The following is a 23,081-nucleotide window of genomic DNA, read 5'->3' as shown; positions in this document are numbered from 1 at the left end:
CCACCCTCCCCACTTTGATAACCCTACACAGCCTAACTGCCACAGAAATTAGCAGCCTCACTTACACTTGTCCAAACACAGCCGCTGCAAGACTCCTACAGAGACCTGTCCAGGCACTCCCACCCGCCAGGATCCTGGGATAAACAGACCACCACAGTCCCTGGGGTAGAGGCTGCTAAAATTCAATGGGGATTCTCTATTTGCGGGACCACGAAGTCCCAGAGGGCTGTAAGGGAGGTGAAGCAGAAGAGGACCCCACTCGTGGATATAGGTTGTGGGGAGGTGTCAGGCATTTATTTCTGGAGTAGGGGTAAGTTGGGTGGGTGTTGGGTGGGGAAGGAGCTCAGCAGTGGACACAGCTGCGCATGAAGTTGACACAGAGGCTTGTGTAGTAAGCAGGGTAGTCGCGGAGGTGGCTGACATGTGCAGATGACACAAAGTCCACAGAGCGCACCAGGACCCGGTGTGCCAGGCGTGCCTCCACCATGCGTTCCACATCCCTGGCCAGGACCACCTCGTCGGCCCTCGAGTAGAGGTAGAGCTCAGGCCAGCGAGAGGCTGCATCGAGTAGCCTGTCATAGAAGTGGGTGTGGAAGAGGGCAGTGAGTGGAGCGAGCAGGACATGGAACAGGACTGCCACCAGGGCGAAGGCCACCAGGAGCAGCAGGCGCAGCACAGCAGGCCGGTGCTCCAGGATGGCTGCCAGGGCCCGCAGAGCCCCCACCAGGTTGCTATCACCAGGACCGCTGTCAAAGATGGTGCCCACCACACGCAGGTGGCAGAAGCGCCGATGGGTCTGCAGGAGCTCCAGCACGTATCGGTACAGCATGACACCAGCATTGCTGAAGACATGGAAGAGCAGGGGCTCCTTCTCAATCTCGTAATCAAAGAGTAGCTCAAGTAGCTTCTGGGCCAAAACACGAAGTGAAGGGATGCCCAGGGACTCGGAGAAGAAGACCATGTGCCATGGGGCTGTGTATCGGATCACGATGCAGCCCTGGGGAGAGGAGAGAGGCCTGGTCGGTCCTCGGGGATGGGGGTAGGGGTAGGGGAGTACCGCTAGGTCAGAGATGTCCAGAAGCTCCAAATGCCAGAGGCCCACAGGCCTAGCAGTGTCCAGGCACCAGCTCACCATTCACAGATGCGGGTGCCTTCCAGAGTGGAAGGTACACTCAAGGCCCATTTATGGAATAATCACTTCATGCTGGCCAAGGCCACTCAGCCTGGCACGGTACGTGAGGCTTGGAGCTCGCTTTGGAGATATCTAAGCTGACCAGAAGAAAGTCTCACTCTGGCCCACACCCTGTCTCCCTCCCAACCTCCCCCTTACACCCTCATCTGCTCAACTCTGACATATTTACGGCCTCACTGCTTGGCTACACCTTGCTGCAGTGACTCAGCTCAGCACTATCCCCACGCTCCCAGGCCCAAGGAGGACCATCCGACACCCCACCCCATAAAGACCCAACGCAGGAGCTATAGCCTGCAGGCCCCAGTCTTGACCACCAGAGGCCACTCGTGAGCTAGACCCCGCATCGTGTCAGTCTCTGGCCACTGCCACCTTCCAGCAGGGCCTTGAGAGCAGAGTCCATACTCTCTGGCACAGGAGCCTGGCACCCAAATCTATCTGGTTCCAAGGCCCGGAATCACTCCTCCCACTCGCCCTGAAATTCCAAATATAGTAAACACTGTTGTTCCTCAAATTCTAAAATCTGAGCCAAACTCTTAGGCTTCTGTACCTCGCAATGCCTGGGTCAAGTATGCCTCAAAATCTCCAGATAGATCCTCTTCTAGGTCAGTTAAAAAAGGCAGCCAAAGCCATGAGCCTGCATCCTAATCCCCTCTCGTTGTCCTGTTCCAGAGACAAAGGGCCCTTTGTCAGGGGAATCTGTTAGGTGGGCTCTGGGGTCATACAGGTCTGGATTCAATTCCTGGCACCACCTCTTAACAGCACGAGCAAAAAGAAGCCTCCTTCATCTTCCCAAGTCTGTGTTTCCAACTGTAAACTAGGATGACATCCATCTCACAGGGCTATGAAGATTGAATGACAAAATGCATCTCAAGTGCCCAAAACAGCACCTGGCACAAAGTAAACAGTAGCAGCAATCAGTAATGGTAGGAGTGATAATGAGAACATCATACGGCCACAGTACTTGAATGACCTATAGCTCAACGCAATGGTCGGCTGAAACAATCCTGCCATTAACCCCCTAACTTCATCCCTCCCGCTGACTCCAATCTGACATCTGCCCCAACTCCTCCTGACTGTTCTTACCAAGGCCCTGGCATGCCTAAGCCCCCTTTCTGATACTCTGCAGAGGGGCTCACCAATGCCACCTGCCCCCTCAGGCTCTGGGAAACTTCACAAAGTGCTCTGTTCTGACTTCCCAGTGGGATGTGAAACGTCTTCCCCCCTATGCGACACACAGCATTGCCCACAAATGCAAACACACTCCCACATCACACCACCACACACGTGCAACTCCTAGGACTAAACAAAGCCCACCCACATCACCATCCCACAGAGGCAGACACACGCGGCACCCACCACTCACTCACGTGCACCTACCATACTATCTGTGAGTGCACAAAAAAGCAATAGCCAGCTGTACATACCCACAAGCACCCACACCACTGGCGGGGACACACTTGCCTGCTGCACTCCCTTCAAGAGTATACACACACACACACACACACACTCCCCTGCTGGAGGCGTCACATGCAGAACTACCTGGTGGTGCAGACACAAACAGCAACTCCTGTGAACACGCCATCTATGAGGATATGCACAGCATGTGCCCTCCAACTGCGTGTCACCTGTGAGCATACACACAGCGCACACAACCTCCACCCCCCGTGAAGGGCATGACATGCCAAGCCAAAATACAAGAGACCCGCTCGTGGGTCTGGGCCTCACTTCGAGGTTTCCCAGGTGCCTGGCATCTCTGCTGCCAACTCCCCAATCACATGCTCCTAGAAGTCCTTGCACATCAGATCCCAGTGTCCCCCTGCCCCTCCAGCCAAGCATTTCTCCATCTCTGTGCATACTTGGCCCCAGGGCCTTGCTGAGGGTCCCTGCCTCCCTCTCCTGTATTTTTAGTCTCTTCTCTCTAGATTCCTAGCAAACCAACCTCATTAAAAAAAAATCCTCTGCAGTTTCATTGTGTCCCCCTCTAACTCTATCCCACCCTCTCTCTCCACCTTCCTAGACGGTCTTTGACACCTTCCCTCTCCGCTTCACCCCTTCCCACTGGCTCCCCTACACTACTCTCACGAAGGTCGCCCATGCTCTCCCAAATGGTCAAACCCCATGATAGCTTTTAGCGCCCATCGTACTTTCCTTCCAGCACCTTTGGGATCACGCACTCACCCCACATTAGGTATAGAAATTACTTAAAAATAAAATCTTAAAAAATAAAATAAGGAGCGCTTGGGTGGATCAGTCAGTTGAGTGTCCAGCTCTTGATTTCAGCTCAGGTCATGATGCCAGGGTCATGAGATCAACCCCCACATGGTGCTCCATGCTCAGCATAGAGCCTGTTTAGGATTCTCTCTCTCTCTCTCTCTCTCTCTCTCTCTCTCTCTCTCCCTCTACCCCTCTCCCCTACTCGTGCTCGCTCTCTCTCTAAAAAAGTTAATTAATTAAATAAGACCTTTAAAAAAATAAAAGAGCCTTAAGGAACAAAATAACTAGATGCCATGGGTGATCCTGGATTGGATCCTCGTTTGGGCAAATCAGCTATAAAAGACATTCTGGGGACTGCGGAAGAACCTGAATACAGACTGGGAACTAGAAGAGATAAAAACAGATTAACATGGGAAGGTGGGGATCATGATCTGAAAAAAGGCAAGATGCAAAATAGTGTAGTCAACAGATGTGGTTTAGGTAAAGAAAAGATACAGAGAAAAGCTGAAAGGATGGGCACTAACGAGCAGATAAAGGTCATCTCTATGTGTAGATGCAGTATTTTTCTTTTCTTTTAAATAATAAAGTATTAGAAGTATGGGTTTGGAAAATCTTTTTCTCCATACCCATCCTGTCCTGACCCCCTTCCTTTCCCAGACAACCCCTCCACCAGCTTGCCAACTCAACCCCACTGCCTTCCCTGGGATCTAACATCACCCTCTGCTTAAATCCCCCCAGGACCCTCCCAGCCTCGTCTCTTGACACCTGCCCTTTCTTTCATTCTCTGTTCTGGCCACACTCACCTATTCCTATTCTTCCACCTGCCCTCAGGGATCTTAGTCCACTGGAGAAGCCAGACAAACCAGCCTGGCCCAGTGAGTGGAATTCAGAAGTAGCTAAAACTACCCACAGAGCAAGGCCACTCATAAACAGCAATGCCCGAGGACCAGCCTTGTTGGTGGGGGAAGGCCTCAAGCTCAGAACTACATGTTTCCCCCAACCCTTCTCCCATTCCAGGGCCACCATCTACTTCATGCACAGTGCAGACAAAGGTCAGTGGAGAGAGGCTGAGGCAGGGGGCAGAGGGTACTGCCTGGCCTTTCTCCCAGGAGATTCCCCACTCCTCAGCCCAGGGCTTCCAGGTGGCACCTAGGGCTGTCCGCACTGGTGTCTCCCTGCTTTGGGAGGTCTGGGCGGAGGAAGACAGGGCCAGGCCAGAAGCCAAAGATGTGAAAGGGGCTTCCAAAACATAACCCAGCCCTCCTAAGCCTCTCTCCAGTTACCAGTAGCTCTATATCCAACTCTTGGGGTAGCTTAAGAAGAAGCAAGAACCTCCAGCCTGAATCACTTTTCCAAGAGGCCCTTCTACTATGGGAATGTGAAGGTCCATGGTCAACCTAAGACAGAAACTCACCTGGTCAGAAAAGGAGAAAATTCCCAGCACACTTGGCCCAGGCTTTTGCTGCCCATCAGGGCAACAACAGACTTGAGGTCTGGGCTGACTCCACAGCTGGGAGCACATCAGGGCTGGGCTGCTGTGGGGTTTGAGGAGGAGGAAGGGGAAGCAGGTCAGGGGGCTAAGGGAGACAGACCAGGCAACAGAGCTGGCAGCATCAAGAAGGGATAATCCTACCAAAATGCCCATGACCCCAACATCTTCCTCACAGGCTGTTCTTCGTGCCATTCCCAGGCCTGCCACACTGCAGCCCAGGGATGAGGGCGGCCAAGGCTGAGTTCCCCACAGAGGGGCCACAGGGGGCAGCGCCCCAATGGGCTGGGTGTCCGCAAACCTGCAGTACTCACCCTTTTGTGGTAGATGGCGCTGTACTTGGCAAGGTTCTTGTCGGTGCAGCCACCCCAGCCCAAGAGAATCACCAAAGGCTGTCGTGTCCCCACCTCCTTCCCGCCTTGGTTGGGGCTGTTCTCTGAAACACAGACACAGTGGGACTGTCAGCACCGAGCTGTCATGTGGGGTGAGGGTGACTGGCCAGTCCAGAGCCAGCACCACTCTAGCTGTAGGCAGGGAACCAACAGGTGCCAGACCTAGGCATCCTGCCAGCCCCTGGGCCTCTGATTCCCACGGGGCTCGCTCCTCTGTCCTGCCTCAAGTGGCATTTAAGCCTCTTAGGAGGCACTACAGGGTCACTGGAAAAACCCACAAGAGGGCACTTTTCTTTAGTAACTCAAAGACATAGCCCAGGTGAGAAAAGTAAGTGAGGACTTTCTCCATGCAATTTCACCTTCTAATCCAGATGTCAGCAAATTACAAGTCATGGGCCAATTGTGACACGTGGTCTGTTTTTATATAAACCGCAGGCTAAAAATGATTGTTGTTATATTTTTAAATAGTTTAAAAAATAAAAAGAGAATCGTATTTTGTGACATATGACTTATATGAAATTCAAATTTGGCTGTCCACAATAAAGTTTTATTGGAACACAGCCATACTCATTTACTTAGTGTATGTAGCTGCTTTCTTGCTAAAACAGCAGAGCTGAGTAGTTGCAACAGAGATCGTGTGGTTCACAAAGCCTAAAATACTTACTGGCCCTTTACAGAAAAAGTTTGTCAGCCCTGTTCTAATTTCACGAGCACATGGAAGAAGAGGATTTTTTAAGTACAGTTCACGCCCAACGCGGAGCTTGAACTCACAACCTCTTGAGCTCAAGACCTGAGCTAAGATCAAGAGTCAAACATTTAACCGACTGAACCACCCAGGAGCCCCAGGAAGAAGAGGATCTTAAAAGGAGAAATGGCTAGGACAGCACCAACAGGGAGGTGAAGCAGACTGATTCTGAGGGCCCATGCCAATCCACCCATCCTGTCCTGCCAGAGAATAATAATCGCCAATATTTATTGAGATTTAACCCTCCTAACAACACTAGGAGGCATATTATTGCAGATGAGGAAACTGAGGCACAAAGTGCTTAAGTAACTGGTCTAAGGTCACACTGGAAGTACACAGGTGGCAATGTGGCCCTTGCTCCCCATCCTAACTAAGCCACTTGAGACCTCCTGTGCCACGAGCACCACCCACAACTAGAAGCATGTCTCCTTCGGTGATATGCTAAGGCACAAAGCCAGCTGTTTCTTTTACGGCTGCTTTCAAAGAGGCCTCCCTGCAACCTTGTTGGTCAGACCTCATCTCATTCCCCCTGCTAAGCCAGCACCCGCCCAGTCAGGGGGACTTTCGTGCGGGGACTGTCTGTTACTAGCTATCTGCCCTCCCAAAAGGGCCAGGGTGTGCCCTTCCAAGTATCAAGCCACTTGGCAATACTCAGCTGCCACCTCGAGATTTATGGATGCCAGCGGTGACCCGGCAACAGTAAATTTCAAGGCTAGTTAAGAGGATGGTAAATATAAATCACTAACCTTTGGACAAAAGGAAGACAACAATTTCCTGTGGAAATTAATGTGATTGAAAAGTTCAATGTGCCTGCTCTCCAGCAGTGGTGACTCTGGCCTTCAGAGATTAACTATCCGCCCCCATGGGGATCCCAGGCTGGGTCGCAACTCAGCCTGGAGCAGGAGCTGCCAGCGCCTCAGTCCCTTCTGATGCCTGCCAGCGCTCCCAGGCTCCCCTGATGCTGGCCTGACCTCTGATAAGGGAGAAGGTCCTACACCAGGCCACTCCAAAAATTCTCACCACCTTTCCCAGCCTGGTGTCCCCACCCCCTGCCAGGGCAGCTCTTCGACTGCCCTGGCCCTTCTGGTGGAGAAGCCATATCTGGGGAGGACTTGCTGGGGATGACTCCCCATGAAGCTCAGGCTACAGCAGTCTCAGGGGTAGCAATCAACAGCCACCCATTTGGATATGCCTTTGAATCTCTGAGACCCAGGAACTAGATGTCTGAGACCTGCCCCAGGGAGGCCCCCTTACCTCTGTGCAACTGTCTGAGCATAGGCTCCCCTCCCCCAGCCTATAGCGGTCCCCTCCTAGGCCACCACCAAGACACCAGCAAAGGGCCTTGGCATTTATCTCAAATACAGAGAGGGCAGCCATGGGATGTCACACCCCCTGGTGGCCTCCTGAAGTTAAGGCCAGCCCCCACCAGTGGCACTGGTGCATTCCCAGTTGGACAAGGTTCAAACAGCCTCTCCTGGGCCTCTGACCTGCCCCCTCCCAAAGCTGGATGTGAAACTCCATTCTGCTCCACCAGGTTTTACAGGTTCCCTTGGCTTCACCAACTCAAGTAGAGATGACCCTTCCCCTAGATAGGCATTTCCATGAAGAAGCTCTCAGAATACGGACACCCTGAACACACTGCCTACGGCCAGAGCCCAGCCTTTCCGTACTACTCCTAATGGGAGGCAACTGGCCCCTCCACTCAAGCCAGGCCCTCGAGGCTGCCCCTGAGCCACAGGTGCCCTTCCTGTCTGCAGGCATGCCCACTCCCCCGGCACAATCTCCTCCTGTGACCCATTCCTAACTGGAGCCTTCACCCTGACCTCCTCCCACCAGAGCCATGGTGCCCCTTCTGATTCTATATTTCAAGGGCTACAACCCAGAGAGGTCCAAGGTGCTTTGGCAACATGGCTGAGAGTGACGGAGACTGGGAAAGATCTCCCGAAGGAAGACACATTTGTTGTGCTGGCCCTGAGGCCCGTTAGGAGCTGCCAGGTGGAGAGAGGGCATGAGGCTTTGGAGATGCTGCAGTTGGTCTGAGGCCCAGCAAGCAGTCCTGGGGGGTGGGGGGGGGGGGAGGGCTAGAAGCCTGGGTGAGGAGAAGCAGTGGTTGGGAGAGCTGCCAGGAGCAGGTCCGGGGGCCCAATCCTGCAAGGCCTTTCAAGCCATGCACACGAGTTGGGATTTTATTCCACAGCAGTAGAGAACAAATGATGATCCTGGAATTAGGGAAGTGGCACAATCCAATCTGTATTAATAACTCACACAATTATATAATGTCTATCTCTCCCTTTAGCTGGCAGGCTCTGTGAAGGGGGGCACTGAGTGTGTCGTGTTTATCCCCACATCCCCCAGTGCCCAGCCCTGTAGCTGGCCCATTCAGGCACTCGGGAGACACGTGCTGGAATGAACATGTGGCTGCAAAGTGAAGGATGGATCCAAGGAGAAAGAGCTGGCATTCTTCTTGTTACCCATTGCCCTTTCCAGAGTAATAAAAGTAATTGTTATGGCTATTGTTATTTATTGCCACATCCAGATCATGATTCCTCCATCCTCCTATAAAAGCCCCTGTTCCTTTTATGCTCATTCCACTGGCCGTATCACCCTCTCCCCGCCGTGGCTGCTGCCCCCAGGGCCAAGACTCAAGCACTGGCTCCATCTCTCATTTATACTCCAGGACTTCCCATGACCCTGCAGAGGCAATCAAATCCACCTTGTTCCTAAACCATCACAGACCTCTCTGAATTCCACATCTCCCTCCAGCTCCTACCTCCCCCTCTTTCCCATCACAAAGAAAAACAATAATGATAACAGGAAAAGAGCATTATATGTCAAGCACTCTCTAAGCACTTTATTATCAACTCATTTAATCTTTACAACAATCCCATGAACAATGTACTGTTACTATTCTCATTTCACTGATGGAAAACTAAGCCACAAAGATAATAAATGACTTGCTCAGGGTTACACAATAATCAGTGAAACTAGAATCCAAACCCAAGTGGTCTAGAGACCAGCTTGTCACCACTATCCCAGCCGGCACCCTGGGTAAGAAAATCCAAGCCCCCAGTCTGTTTGTCTGTCTGTATTTATTTATTTGGTTCTTTATGTTTGAGAGAACACAAGCAGGGAAGGGGCAGAGAAAGGGGCACAGAGGATCCAAAGCGAGCTCGGCGCTGACAGCAGTAAGCCTGATGTGGGGCTTGAACTCACAAACCACGAGATCATGACCTGAGCCAAAGTCAGACGGTCAACTGACTGAGCCACCCAGGTGCCCCCCAATCCCCTAGCCTTAACCAAATCTCTATTACCTCAGCTCCAAACGTGTACACATAGCTCCCTCTGTACATCAACAGATCCAATGCTGACCTCTTCCACCTGCTTCTCCTCAGGGACTGGCTACCCCAACCAGAACCCCAACATATGGGGCTTCATTTGGTCCTGCAATCATCCTAGAAGTTAGTTACTAATGTCCCCATTTTACAGATGGGAAAACTAAAACACAGAAGAGCAAGTCCCTCTCCCCAAGAACATGGAGCCAAGAAGTGGCAGAGTCAACGTCCATCTCTCTGGACCACCATGCCACCCTGCCCCGCCCCGCTCCAGGACCTTGCACATGCTCCTCATTCCCCAGCCCGGGATGCTGATGCTCCATGTTCATGCTTTGCTAATGCCCACTCCACTTGCTGAGTCAGCTCACTGTTTGCTTCCAGGAAGTCTCCCTTGATGTCTTCCTCAACCCCTTTTCATCCTCCACCCCAAATCACCAGACTGGTTAGATGCCCCTCTTCTGTTCTGTCACAGCACCTGTCATCACCGTGCCACCACACTTATCACACTGCATGGGCAGTGCTCATTAGGAACAGACAGAGGCTGCTGTAACGTGCAAGGCAAGAGATGGCAGAAGCCTGAACCAGAACAGTGGAAGCCAGGTGGGAGGGCAGAGGGAAATGACAGGGACAAGAGCAATTTTGGAACCTGTATCAAAAGTCTCAAAAACATTCGATCTTTGACATAGCAACTCCACTTCTAAGAAAGAAAAGTGTTTAATCATATGAAAATACTCAATAATACCTTAAGAAAATCAGAAACATTAACGTAGGAGCTAAAACTATAGAAAACACAGGAGTCAATTTTTGTGGCCTTGCGCTAGGCAATGGTTTCTCGGACATGTACAAAAGTACAAGGAATAAAAGAAAAAAAAATAGATAAATTGGGACTTCATCCAAATTAAAAACATGTGTACTTCAAAGGGCACTATCGGGGCGCCTGGGTGGCTCAGTCGGTTAAGCGGCCGACTTCGGCTCAGGTCATGATCTCGCGGTCCGTGAGTTGGAGCCCTGCGTCAGGCTCTGTGCTGACAGCTCAGAGCCTGGAGCCTGTTTCAGATTCTGTGTCTCCCTCTCTCTGACCCTCCCCCATTCATGCTCTGTCTCTCTCTGTCTCAAAAATAAATAAACATTAAAAAAAAAATTCAAAGGGCACTATCAAAGAAGTGAAAATAACAAGGGATGCTTGGGTGGCCCAGTCGGTTAAGCATCTGACTCTTGATTTCGGCTCAGGTCATAATCTCACAGTTCATGAATTCAGCCCTACAGCGGGCTCTGTGCTGACAGTGCAGGGCCTGCTTGGGATTCTCTCTCCCTCTCTCACTGCCCCACCCCTACTCACTCTCACTCTCTCAAGAAATAATAAATCAACATTTTTAAGTGAAAATCAAAGCCCCAGAATGGGAGAAAATATTTGCAAATCATATATCTGATAGGGGAATTGTATCCGGCATATACAAGAAAACTCTTACAACTCAACAATAAAAAGACAACCCAATTAAGATGGGCAAAGGATTTGCAGGGTGCCTGTGTGGCTCAATCAGTTAAGCAACCGACTCTTGATTTCAGCTCAGGTCACGATCTCACGGTTGTGAGATCAAGTCCCCTGTCTGGCTCCCCACTGGGCGTGGAGCCTGCTTAAGATTCTCTCTCCCTCTCCCTCTGCCCCTGCCCCACTCATATATGCATGCACGTGTGCACATTCTCCCTCTCTCTCTTTCTCTCTCTCTCAAGGTAAATAATTAAATAATTTGATATCTCCATACAATGAAATACTATTTGGTCATAAAAAGCAATGAAGTATTGATACAGGCTACAAGTCATGGATGAACCTTGAAAATATATGCTAAGTGAAAGAAGCCAGACATGAAAGACTATATATTGTATGATTCCATTTATATGAAATGTCCAGAATAGGTAAATCCATAGAGAAGTAAATTAGTAGTTGCCAGGAGCTAAAGGAAGGGGGGAATGAGGAGGGACTACTAATAGGTATAGGGTGTCTTTTGAGGTGATGAAAATGTTCTGGAGTTAGTGGTGATGGCTGCACAATTCTGTGAATATACTCAAACCCAATGAATTGTACATCTTCAAAGGGTGAGTTTTATGGTATGTGAATTATATCTCAATAATGCTATTATTTTTAAAAATTAATAGTAATAGGGATGCCTGACTGGCTCAGTCAGTAGACCATGCAATTCTTGATCTTAAGGTTGTAAGTTTGAGCCTCACATTGGGTGTAGAGATTACTTGAAAAAAAAATTTTTTTAATTAATAGTACATTAAGTGAAAAAGCAAGTTGAAAAGCAGCATATACAACAGAATACACACACACACACACACACACACACACACACACACATATTTGTGCATAGAAAAAAACACATCAAGGGGCACCTGGGTGGCTCAATTGGTTAAGTGACCAACTTCAGCACAGGTCATGATATCATGGTTCATGAGTTTGAGCCCCGTGTCAGGCTCTGTGCTGACAGCTCAGAGCCTGGAACCTGCTTCAGATTCTTTGTCTCCTCTCTCTGCCCCTCCCCAGCTCACGCTCGTGCTCGCTCTCTCTCTCTCTCTCTCTCTCTCCCTCTCAAAAAATAAATAAATATTTAAAAAAAATTTAAAGAAAACAGAAAAAACACATCAAATATTAATAGCAATTATTTCTGGGATTAGAGGCAAATGGTTTTTCCTGATATTTTTTACCCATTTTCTAAAATCAGTATGTATCACTTTTGCAATGAGAGTTAAAATGTTACTTTAGCCCAGGGGCCCCTGGGTGGCTCAGTCAGTTAAGCGTCTCTGACTTCAGCTCAGGTCATGATCTCACGGTTTGTGGGCTCAAGCCCCACATCAGGCTCTGGCCTGCTTCAAAGTCTGTGTCTCCCTCTCTCTCTCTGTCCCTCCCCTGCTTGTGCTCTCTCTCTCAAAAATAAATAAATGACCACTAAAAAAATGTTACTTTAGCCTCTTGGCAAAGGCAGAAGTATTCTTTTCAACCCTGGCACTTCTTGAGCACCCACAAAACAATTTAATCTCACAGGCTCCCTGTCCTCTGGAACTCAACAAAACAACACTGACACCAATAATACAAGAATTACAAATATATATATTGTACAACAGTCCAAGTGATAAAATTAAAGCATAAATTAGATTGTGTCTATCCCAGGGGCATGTGGAGAAGACAAAGGAAAGGCTGATGAGGCATAAGGGTCTGTGACACAATATGTGCTTTTTCTCTGTAAGCCAGAATCAAAAGGCAAAGAACCTGTTTTCTTTTTAAAATGCAAAGAACAAAAGATCCTCGGTTTCTTCTGCTTCCTCAGAAATACCTTCTAAATTCTCACAGTCCTGATATATATTTTTTAAAGAAACCGTACCCCAACATGGGACTCGAACTCATGACCCCAAGATCAAGAATCACATAACAGGGGTGCCTGGGTGGCTCAGTCAGTTAAGCATCCAACTCTTGATTTCGGCTCAAGTCATGATCTCACGGTTTGTGGGATCGAGGCCCACATAGGGCTCTGCACTGACAGCTCAGAGCCTGCTTGAGATTCTCTCTTGCTTCCTCTGCCCCCTCCCCACTTGCATGTGTTCTCTCTCTCCAAAAAAAAAATAATAATAATAATAATTAATTTTTTAAAAAAGAGTACTTACTATATAAAATCATATCTGAATTCAAGAGAGAAAGACAAACCAAGAAACAAACTCTTAACTATAGAGAACAAACTGATGGTTGCCAGAGGGGAGGTGGCTGGGGGGATGGGGGAACTAGGTGATGGGGATTAAGGAGGGCACATGTCCTGATGAGCACCAGGTGTTGTATGGAATTGCTGAATCACTATATTGTACACCTGAAACTGTATGTTGTTTTGTACATACGTACATATGTATGTATTGTACACCATAACACTGTATGTTAACTAACTAGAATTAAAATAAAAACTTTAAAAAAAATACAAATAAAACCTTATCTGAGTTCAAATCTGTGGCTCTGCCACAAATAACTGTGAAACAGACCTTCAGCAAGTTCTCTAAACTTCAATTTCCTTATCTGTGAAATGGGGCTAATATAATAATGACGATAGAGGGCTTAGCATGGTAGCTGGCACAAAGAAAGAGTTCAATAAATCAAAGATACTATCCCTTCACGAGGAGCACATGCTTACTGTAGAAAAGGAGAAAATGAATATCTAATAAAAATGGAATCAGTTTTGTAATCTGCTTTCTTCCATTTAGCAATATATTGTGAACATCTCTCCCTGTCAGTTTATATTTTTCTACACCACTCTTTTTAGTGGCTACAGAGCGACTGTAGAATATTTCATAATTTGTGGTGAACAATCTCCCATTATTGGACATGATATTTCCAATTTTTGCTGTTATAAAAAGACTTTATTGGACACCTCTTTCTTTCTGTGTGTGTCCTTAATTGTTTTCTAGAAATGGAACTGTATTCAAACAACACTTACTAACGGCAACTGAAATCTGCATGCACTAGCTTAGGAGTGGAGCTCCAGAGTTGAAAGCTGGGATAACTTGGGGTAAGATACTTGAGTTCCCCCAGGTTTCTGTTCCTCATTTGTAAATCGGCGTAAGAGCACCCCCTGCTTCACAAGGTGGTTGTGATTAATAAAATCATGAGAAGTGCTCCTGGCAGGCCTGGCACGCGAGCAGGACATGGTCAACAGTGTAAGTACAACAGCAACCCTGGAGACCTCAGAGAAGGGAAGCTTGTAAAGGTCTGGAGTTCAAATCCAGAGCCTAGCACAGCACCTGGTACAGAGCAGACAAATTAGAAAGGGTTTTATGAATGTGTGAAAGAGACTATGATTCAAAAAATATAGGCATACCTTGGAGATATTGCAGGCTCATTTCCAGACAACCCCAATAAAGCAAATGTCACAATTAAGTGAGTCAAGTGAATTTTTTGGTTTCTCAGTCCATACAAAAGTTGTGTTTATACTATACTGTAGTCTAGTAAGTGTGCACTAACATTATGTCTAAAAAAAAACAATGTACATACCTTAATTTAAAAATACTTTATTGCTGGGGCACCTGGCTGGCTCAGTTGTAGAGCATGTGACCCTTGATCTCAGGGCCGTGGGTTCGAGCCCCACATTGGGGGTACAGGTTACTTTTAAAAAATAAATAAAATCTTTAAGAATACATTATTGCTAAAAAATGCTAACCATCATCTGAAATCTGAGCTTTCAGTGAATCATAATCTTTTTGATGGTGGAGGGTCTTGCCTCAGTTTATGGCTGCTGACTGGTCAGGGTGGTGGTTGCTGAAGGCTGAGGTGGCTGTGGCAATTTCCTAAAATAAGACAAGGAAGTTTGCTGCATCTGTTGATGCTTCCTTTCACGAAAGACTTCTCTGTAGCATGCAATGCTGTTTGATGGCATTTTACCTCACAAGGGAACTTCTTTCAGAATTGAAGCCAATCCTCTCATACCCTGACACTGCTTTACCAACTCAGTTTATGTGATATCCTAAATCCTTTGTTGTCATTTCAACAATCTTCACAGTATCTTCACCAGGAGGAGATTCCATCCCAAGAAACCACATTCTTTGCTCTTCCATAACAAGCAACTCCTCATCTGTTCAGGTTTTATCAGTGAGATTGCAGCCATTCAGTCACACCTTCAGGCTCCACTTGTAATTCTAGTTCTCTTGCTCTTTCTACCCCATGCGCAGTTACTTCCTCCACTGAAGTCTTGAACCCCTCAAAGTCATCCATGAGGGTTGGAATCAACTTCTTCCCAAGTCCTGTTAATGTTGCTATTTTGACCTTTTCCCAGGAATCACAAATATTCTTAATGGCATCTAGAATGGTGAATCGTTTCTAGAAGATTTTCAATTTACTTTGCCCAGATCCATCAGAGGAATCACTGTCTGTGGCAACTATAAACTTACTAACTGCATTTCTTAAATAATGGTATGTGAAAGTTGAAATTACTCCTTAATCTATGAGCTACAGAATAGATGTTGTGTTATCAAGTCATGAAAACAATATCAATCTCATTGTACATCTCCATCAGAGCTCTTGGGTAACCAGGTACATTGTCAATGAGCAGTAATATTTTGAAAAGAATCTTTTTTTCTGAGCAGCAGGTCTCTACAGTGAGCTTAGACTATCAGTAAACCATGTTGTAAACAGATGTGCTGTCATCCAGGCTTTGTTAAATTTACAAAGCACAGGAAGAGTAGACTCATCATAATTCTTAAGGGTCCTAGAATTTTTGGAATGGTAAATGAGCATTGGCTTCAACCTAAAGTCACCGGCCGCCTTAGCCTCCAACAAAAGTCAGCCTGTCCTTGGAAGCTTTGAGGCTAGGCACTGACTTCTCTGTAGCTATGGGAGTCCAAAATGGTATCTTCTTCCAATATAAGGCTGTTTCATCTACATTGAAAATCTGTTGTTTAGTGTAGCCACCTTCATTAATTATCTTAGCCAAGTCTTCTGGATGACTTTGCTGTGGCTTCTACATCAGTACTTGCTGCTTCCCCTTACACTTTGATGTTATGGAGATGGATTCTTTCCTCAAAACTCATGAACCTGCCTCTGCTAGCTTCAAACTTTTCTTCTGCAGCTTTCTCACCTCGCTCAGCCTTCACAGAATTGAAGAGAGTTAGTATCTTGCTCTGGATTAGGCTTTGGCTTAAGGGAGTGTTGTGGCTGGTTTAACCTTCTATTCAGACCACTCAAACTTTCTCTGTATCCACAATAAGGCTGTTTTCTTATCATTCGTGTGTTCACTGGAGTAGCGCGTTTCATTTCCTTCAAGAACTTTTCCTTTGCATTCATAACTTGGTTGTTTGGCTTATGCCAAACATAGTGTTCGGCCTATCCCAGCTTTCCACATTGTCCTTCCTTAATAAGCTTAATAATTTCTAGCTTTTGATTTAAAGTGAGAGTCTCGTAACTCTTCCTTTCACTTGAACGCTTAGAGGCCACTGTAGGGTTATTAACTGGCCTAATTTCAATAATGTGTCTCAGGGAATAAGGAGGCCCAAAGGGAGGGAGAGAGAAGGTGGAATGGTGGTCAGTAGAGCAGTTGAACACGCACAACATTCATCTTATATAGGTGGGGTCTGTGGAGCCCCCAAACAATTACAATAGTAACATCAAAGATCACTGATCACAGATCACCAAAAATATATATAATAATGATGAAAATTTTGAAATATTATGAGAATTGGGGCACCTGGGTGGCTCAGTCAGTTAAGCATTTGACTTCAGCTCAGGTCATGATCTCGTGGTGTGTGGGTTCAAGCCCCGTGTCAGGCTCTGTGCTGACAGCGCAGAGCCTGGAGCCTGCTTCGAATTCTGTGTCTCCCCCTCTCTCTGTCCCTCCCCTGCTCACACTCTGTATCTCTGTCTCTCAATAATAAATGGACGTTTAAAAAATTTTTTGAAATATTATGGGAATTGCCAAAATGCAACACAGACACAAAGTGAGCAAATGCTGTTGGCAAAATGGAACCCAGAGACTTGCTTGATGCAAGGTTGCAGCAAACCTTCAATCTGTAAAAAAAAAAAAAAAAAAACCCACATCTGCGAAGGGTAATAAAGCAAAGCAATAATAAATAAGACAGGGTATGTCTGTAAATAAACTCCCCTGTTCAAAAAAAAAAAAAAAAAATGCCTTTAGGAGGCCGGCAGGCAAGGAGAGGATCAAGTCCCAACTCAGTCTTCACCTGGGCCTCCAAGGCCTCTCTGGTGTGACAGCTCAGGCCACCTCAGGCCTCTCCAGCGCTCTTACTTCCACACTCCCTTTGCTCACCATCGGCTCTGTGAAGCTTTCGGTCACCTTGGGCCACTGTTCTCCAGGAAGCCACCTCAATGCCTGGAGCCCACCATGGTGTTCAAAACCACTCCAGACTGTTTCCCAGGGCCAGTGAAAGCTTCCTGAGGGTTAATTGGCCATTCTTGGGACACACTTTTTTTTTTTTTTTTTTTTGCTAGTGCTGACATAAGACCAGGTTCACAGTAAAGCCTAGGCTTACAATACACCCGTCACTTCCCCTCTCTGTGACCTCCGAAGGCCTTCCTTGTACTCTAAGATGAGCCCTTGTCCAGACCCTGTGAACCAATCATTTCTGAAAATGTTTACTGAACATGAGAGCAATATAGTGCTCCCAGCAAGCCGAGGGGGGGCCCTGGGGCAGGACTTGGCTGACCATTCTCTGGCTGGGAGGAGGGGCAGCATAGCCTCGGCCTGGAATGTCAAGAGCATCTCTGGCTCAGGCCCACAGAGCCGCCAAGTGACTCCATTCAGCCTAGTTGGCACCTCATCCTTGCCAGCCCCTAACAACAGTGAGCAAAACCGTCAAAAGCACTATGACAGGGATCCCTGCTACGAGAACCAGAGAACAGAACCTTCTCCAAGGAAACGAGATAGGAGCAGAGTATTAGGAGGGGGAGGGGATCACTGGTCAGAGAACCAGGATGCAGGGAGACACCAGGGCAAGGGAGCAGCTTCAGCAAAGGACCGGGCGGACTATCCTCCCAGCATGGGCAACCACAGACACTGGCTGGTGGGATTCCCGGCAGAAGGATCCTGGGCTGCCCAGCCTGGGCTCTGAACAACTGCAGGTGTGCAGCTGCCTTCTAGCTAACTGATATGCCAGTAGCAGCTGCTCGCCTGTCACTCACCGCAGTGCCAGGCACTGCAGTTTTGATGTTTAAATACAGGGAAAAGATATTCTGGAAACCAAATATAACTGTCCTATACACTTCTCCACCACTAAACAATAACTGCAAAAGAAAGACAATCTCCAGGATCCCCACAGAGTATCCCTGTGTGAAGCCATGTCGGCCTGGAAAGAGCTCTCTGCAGACAGATTCAGGGGATCATGGTGCTGTGACCTCCTTCTGCGGTCCCACGTTCCAGCTCAGCTCTAGGGCATGCACTCTAAGAGGGAAAGGCATGATGAACTGAAGCCAATCCAGAGGGGCCATCAGAAGGAGGAGGTTCTTAGGACCACATCAGAGGAGTGACAGCTGAAGGCCCTACAGGTATTTCTCTAGGAGAAGAGAGATGTGAGGAAGGCATGAGCTGACCTCTTTTTTTTTTTTTCTAAGTGTTTATTTTTGAGAGAGAGAGGGAGAGAGAGAGCGCGCCTGAGTAGGGCAGGGTCAGAGAGAGAGGGGGACAGAGGATTTGAAGCAGGCCCTGCACCGACAGCAGAGAGCCTGATGTGGGGCTCAAACTCACAAACCATGAGATCATGACCTGAGCCAAAGTCGGATGCTCAATCGATTAAGCCACCCAAGCAACCCCTGAGCTGACCTCTTGAAGACAGAGGAAGAGAGACTACCTTGCTGTGTTGTACCCACCACGACCCTCGAGCCCTGCAGTTATCACATCATTGTGAAACCACCTGCTTATAAACCCTCACTCCTCCCCCAAACCACAGCTCCCTGAATGGAGCCTTTGCCTGAGTCACTTCTGAGGCACCAATAACTAACCCGTGGCCAGGACACAACAAATGCTGAACTGAAAGCAGAAATGACAGGAAGGCCTGTTGTGGCTCAAGAAAGGGAAGTGCTTTCTAACAATCCCAGTTACCGACAGCAGTCCAGGATGTTTGAGAGGAAGCATCCTATCAGGGAAGGGTCTTGAAGCAACAGAACACCCTCATGCTAGTAGAAGGACGCAGTACTAAATGGCCCCCTAGGACCCAGCTTCCTCAAGCAGTGAGGGGAGCCACAAATAGAGGAAACACACAGACATGCCAGGCACACACACCCAGTCCCTACCTTGTAAGCACTCACAATTTCATGATGCAGACACTATTACAATTCCCATTTTACAGTGGAGGAATCTGAGGCCAAGGAAGGCTCAGTCACTTGCCAAAGCCATAGAACCAGCAGGAGGTAGAAGTGAACTGTGAACCAAGACCAGCAGGCTGCCCACCTGGGCTGAGGGAGAACACCTGCCCTACCACGGCAGCTCTACCCCTTCTCGTGGCTGGTGGCTCTCCAAGGGCAATAATATTAACTGGCTTCACCTCCCCCTGATGCCAAAACCTTTCAAAAGCATTTTTACATCTGTAAGCTCAAGAGCCCTATGCCAACATACCCAGCTCTAAGGAAATACATCTGGTCTAGAGCCATCTGTCCTGTAGGAGCCTAGCGGCTGCCCTCTCCTCCTAGACCCCAACCAAGTAAAACAGATGCCATGGGAGGGGATGGGAAGGCTCTCCTGAAGGAGGCAACATCTGAGCTAAGCCTTCAATGATGAAACGGACAAGGACAAGGGAGGGGTGGTGTGGGGCAGCAGAGGGGAAAGGGCATTCCAGACAGAGGAAACAGCAGAAGCAAAGGCAGAGAAGCAAGAAGTGTGTGGAGAATCACAAGCAGTTTGTGTTGCCAGAACATAAAACTTAAATTGAACAGTGGAAGGACACAGTGATCTAAGTGATAAGCAGGGGCTGATAAACTACGAAGGACTTTGAATGCCACGTTAAGGACCCTGGACTTGATTTATCCTGAGGGCAGTAAGGAGCCACTGAAGGGTTTTAGGCAGACCAGTGATAAAAGCAAACCTCTACATTAAGAAAGATCACTGTGGTAACCATACAAGAGGCTGAGCTGCTGGCAGTGAGACTGGAGGGCGGAAAGGCCATGTGAACTAATGCAGGGAGAGACATGCTGGGCTCAGTACTTCAAGCCTCCTCTCTTAAAATTCCCAATCGAGGCCAGACTTTCCATTCTCTGGGGCCCCAATTCAACTCTCACTGCAAGGATCCAGGCCTGCTCTACAGGCTACTCATTTTGTGGAGCCTCCCACACACCACTCTTTAATGATATGACTCTAGGGAGGAGTAATGCTAATCACTATACTTACTTCATGCCAGACACTATGCTGGGTCCTTTACACAAATTACCTCAGTTGTGTAACCAACAGCCCTGGGAGGGAGGTTACTATCGGTAGCCTCATTTTGCACATGAGGAAACTGCCAAAGGTCACCCAACTACAAAAAGGGAGGATCTGAACCGACTTCTACCTGACAGCAGAGACTGCTCGGTTAGCCACTGTGAAGGACAGTGGGAGGGATGAGTCCTGTGTCCCGGGCTTCTGCAAGGACCCCCGGGGGAAACAGTGGGTGGAAAATAACGGGTGGGTCCTCCAGCCACAACCACCGAAGAGAGGCTGGAAGTGGGAAGCCTGACCCCAAACAAACGAATCAGGACAACCCCTGTCCTAGGCAGCTCTCAGCTGCGAGAGAAAAGAGGGCACAGACCGGAGATCTCCAACCGAAAAGACAGAAAAATCCCTCAACAAAGCCCAGGCCGCAGGGAAGGGGCGGGGCTCGGACCCGGAGACGACTCCGGGGGCGGGGATTGTACAGGGGCGGGGCTCTGTGGGCCCGACAAAGTCTAGGACCTGCGGGACCCCGTGAGGGGGCGGGTCGCGAGAGGGCGGTGCCGCGAGAGGGGAGGAGCCACAGCTATGCTTGCGACCCACAGACTCGCTCGGTTACCTCCCCACGATTGGACCCAACCGTCGTTCCATACCCTGGCTCCAGCAGGGCTGATCCGGGATCTCGATGGTGTAGTCCAGCTCAGACGAGGCCATGGTGAAGGCGCCAGCACTCAGCACGGGCCTCCGCCGGAACTCCCGCTCGCGCGCCCGCGCCTCACCCGCAGCCTCTCGGGCACCGCCCAATCACCACCCACCTCTCCCGTCGCTGCCCAATCTCTGAGCCGCGCTCTGTGACCTCCCGTCCTAGCAACCGCCGAGTCTCTCTCGGAGCCTCTCGCCGCACCCCACCAGTAGGCCCTAGCAACCATGCCCCGCCCCGTCTATCTCTGCTTCTCAGCCATTGGCTGGATCTCCTGATCTGGGTCCACTATTGGTCAGCCGGGACGCCAGTCGGAAAGAGGCCCCACCCTCCAGTGTAGGTAAGAGGGTCTGCGGGAGATTTACGGTATTCTGGAAATGGGAAGGTTTCCCTTCCCGGTCGTGTCTTGTCCTACGAGGTGGACGGCAGTGCCCTTTGACTTACATCATCTCCTACCTCTACCATCCTTTACCAGACGCAGCTCCGAGGGCTGGAGGTAGAAAACCGTACAAAACGGCCTAGGACGCGTGCCGGCCATCCTCTACCCAGTGGGTTCAGGCGTATTCTGGCTGGTGGGGTGAGTGGTAGACAGGGGAGTGGTGTCTTAAGGGGGAGACTCTAGAGAATGCTCTGTTCATGGGGGGCACAAAGGAGCTAGCGAGTACAGTTTTCTTGCATTTATTCATGCATTTAACAAATATTTATTGAGCACCTGTTATGTAGGTGGGCTCTAGGGAGGATTAAGCTTTTGGCCCTGACTTCCATACATCTTAAAAGGAGAGGGAAAAAAACCATGCATGAACCAACTGTAATTCTGTGTGAGGGATAAATACTACAGAAGGGTAGGCCCTAAGGATTTTAGGGGCTCAGAAAGTATTGAAGGGACATTTATGGCAATGGGGATGTCTCTTGAGCTGGGCCTTGAAAGACTGTGGAGATAGGGAAGACAAAAGACTCCTTCCTCAAAGAGAGGAAACTGAGGGGTGAGTGCCAGAAATCTTGAGCATCTTCTGGCCAGAGGAGATACTAATGTGAAAACCTTGGAAGAACAGTTAGGTCCCAGTCCTGGAGGGTCTTTGATGCCACACTCAGCTCTGAGCTTATAGGTAGATGGTAAAAATTTTCCAGTGTGTTTTATAGCCACAAGCACAAGAGTTCAGACTTTATCCTGAGGACAGTGGGGAGTCATTGAAGGGCTTTAAACAACAGAGTAACAATCAGATTTGTGTTTTAGAAAGATCAATGCAGAGAATGAATTGGGGATTGGGAGAAGGAGGGAGACCAGTTAGGAAGTTGTTTCAGTAATGGGAAAAGATTATGGTGGCCTAAAGAATGAAGAGGAGGGGATGGATTCCTTAGACACTTGTGAGCTAAAAAGAACCAGACCTGGTGCTTGATGGGGCAAGTAGAAGTGAAGAATGACTTCTAAATTCCTGGCTGGAGCACACAGAAAGAAGAGATAGCAAAGTTTTTAGGAGAGGGTAAGTTTTGGGACTGATGAGTCCAGTGGGACATCCAAGTGGAAGTGTTGAGGCAGCAGTGAAATATGCCTGACTGGAGCTTGCAAGATTTCTAGTTTAGACTAGAAATCGAAATGTGGTGGTCTGTAGTGCCTTGTAGACATCAGCCACACGGGTGGATGGATTTGTTGGGCTTTCCAGACAGTATATACAGGAGTAAGAAGAGAAGAAGGCCTAGGACATAGTCCTGAGAAGCCCCTGAGTCTGAGGGTCTGCAAGGGAGGATGAACTTGCAAAGTCAATGGAGATGAAGTATCCTAAATGGTAAGATAATCAGTGGTAGAACGTGCTGTTTGAGAAGCCAAGGCAGGAAAGTGTTGAAGGCTGATGACTAATCAAGTAAAATAAAGTCTGAAAAAATCCACTGGATTTAGAAACAAGGAAGTCGTTGGTGGCCTTTGCAAACGCAGTTTCAGTGGAAGTGATAGGAAGAGAGGTCAAATTACCGTGAGTCGAGAAGTGGGTGTGAAGGTGCGGCAGTGAAGACTGTACAATACATTTTCAAGACATTTGGCTCTTTCCAAGAAAAAAGAGAGAAGGCAATAGGAAGGAGGCAAAGATTTTTATTCAGATGAGAAAATGCTTTTGGCGTGGATCCAGCAAAAGGAATAAAAGGC

General features: G+C 48.4%; 1 protein-coding gene across 2 annotated transcripts; it reads right to left on the bottom strand.

Annotated features, from left to right (window-relative positions):
* Nucleotides 1–268: 268 nt before the first annotated feature.
* Nucleotides 269–21,006, bottom strand: TMEM53 (transmembrane protein 53). 2 transcript variants are annotated; one of them, XM_019429029.2, is made up of 3 exons: nucleotides 20,898–21,006; nucleotides 5,210–5,331; nucleotides 269–997 (listed from the first exon to the last, which is right to left on the bottom strand). In XM_019429029.2, the coding sequence occupies exons 1-3, from the start codon at nucleotides 20,956–20,958 to the stop codon at nucleotides 344–346; spliced, it is 837 nt and encodes a 278-aa protein (XP_019284574.1). In that variant the 5' UTR covers nucleotides 20,959–21,006; the 3' UTR covers nucleotides 269–343. The 2 variants fall into 2 exon arrangements, with proteins under 2 accessions (XP_019284574.1, XP_019284575.1); XM_019429030.2 differs by lacking the exon at nucleotides 20,898–21,006 and adding an exon at nucleotides 4,821–4,941 and having other exon boundaries at nucleotides 5,210–5,323.
* Between the last annotated feature and the right edge of the window lie 2,075 nt (nucleotides 21,007–23,081).

This window comes from Panthera pardus, unplaced genomic scaffold, assembly GCF_024362965.1.
Source record: "Panthera pardus isolate Hobbes unplaced genomic scaffold, ASM2436296v1 HiC_scaffold_11, whole genome shotgun sequence".
Taxonomy (NCBI): domain Eukaryota; kingdom Metazoa; phylum Chordata; class Mammalia; order Carnivora; family Felidae; genus Panthera; species Panthera pardus.
This window is presented reverse-complemented; position numbering and strand designations above follow the sequence as displayed.

Coding starts and splice junctions, on each gene's coding strand:
- TMEM53 (XM_019429029.2), bottom strand. CDS start 20,958: ATGGCCTCGTCTGAGCTGGACTACACCATCGAGATCCCGGATCAGCCC. Junction 5,332..20,897: donor TCAGCCCTGCTGGAGCCAGG/GTATGGAACGAC, acceptor TCTGTGTTTCAG/AGAACAGCCCCAACCAAGGC. Junction 998..5,209: donor GCGCCATCTACCACAAAAGG/GTGAGTACTGCA, acceptor TCCTCTCCCCAG/GGCTGCATCGTGATCCGATA.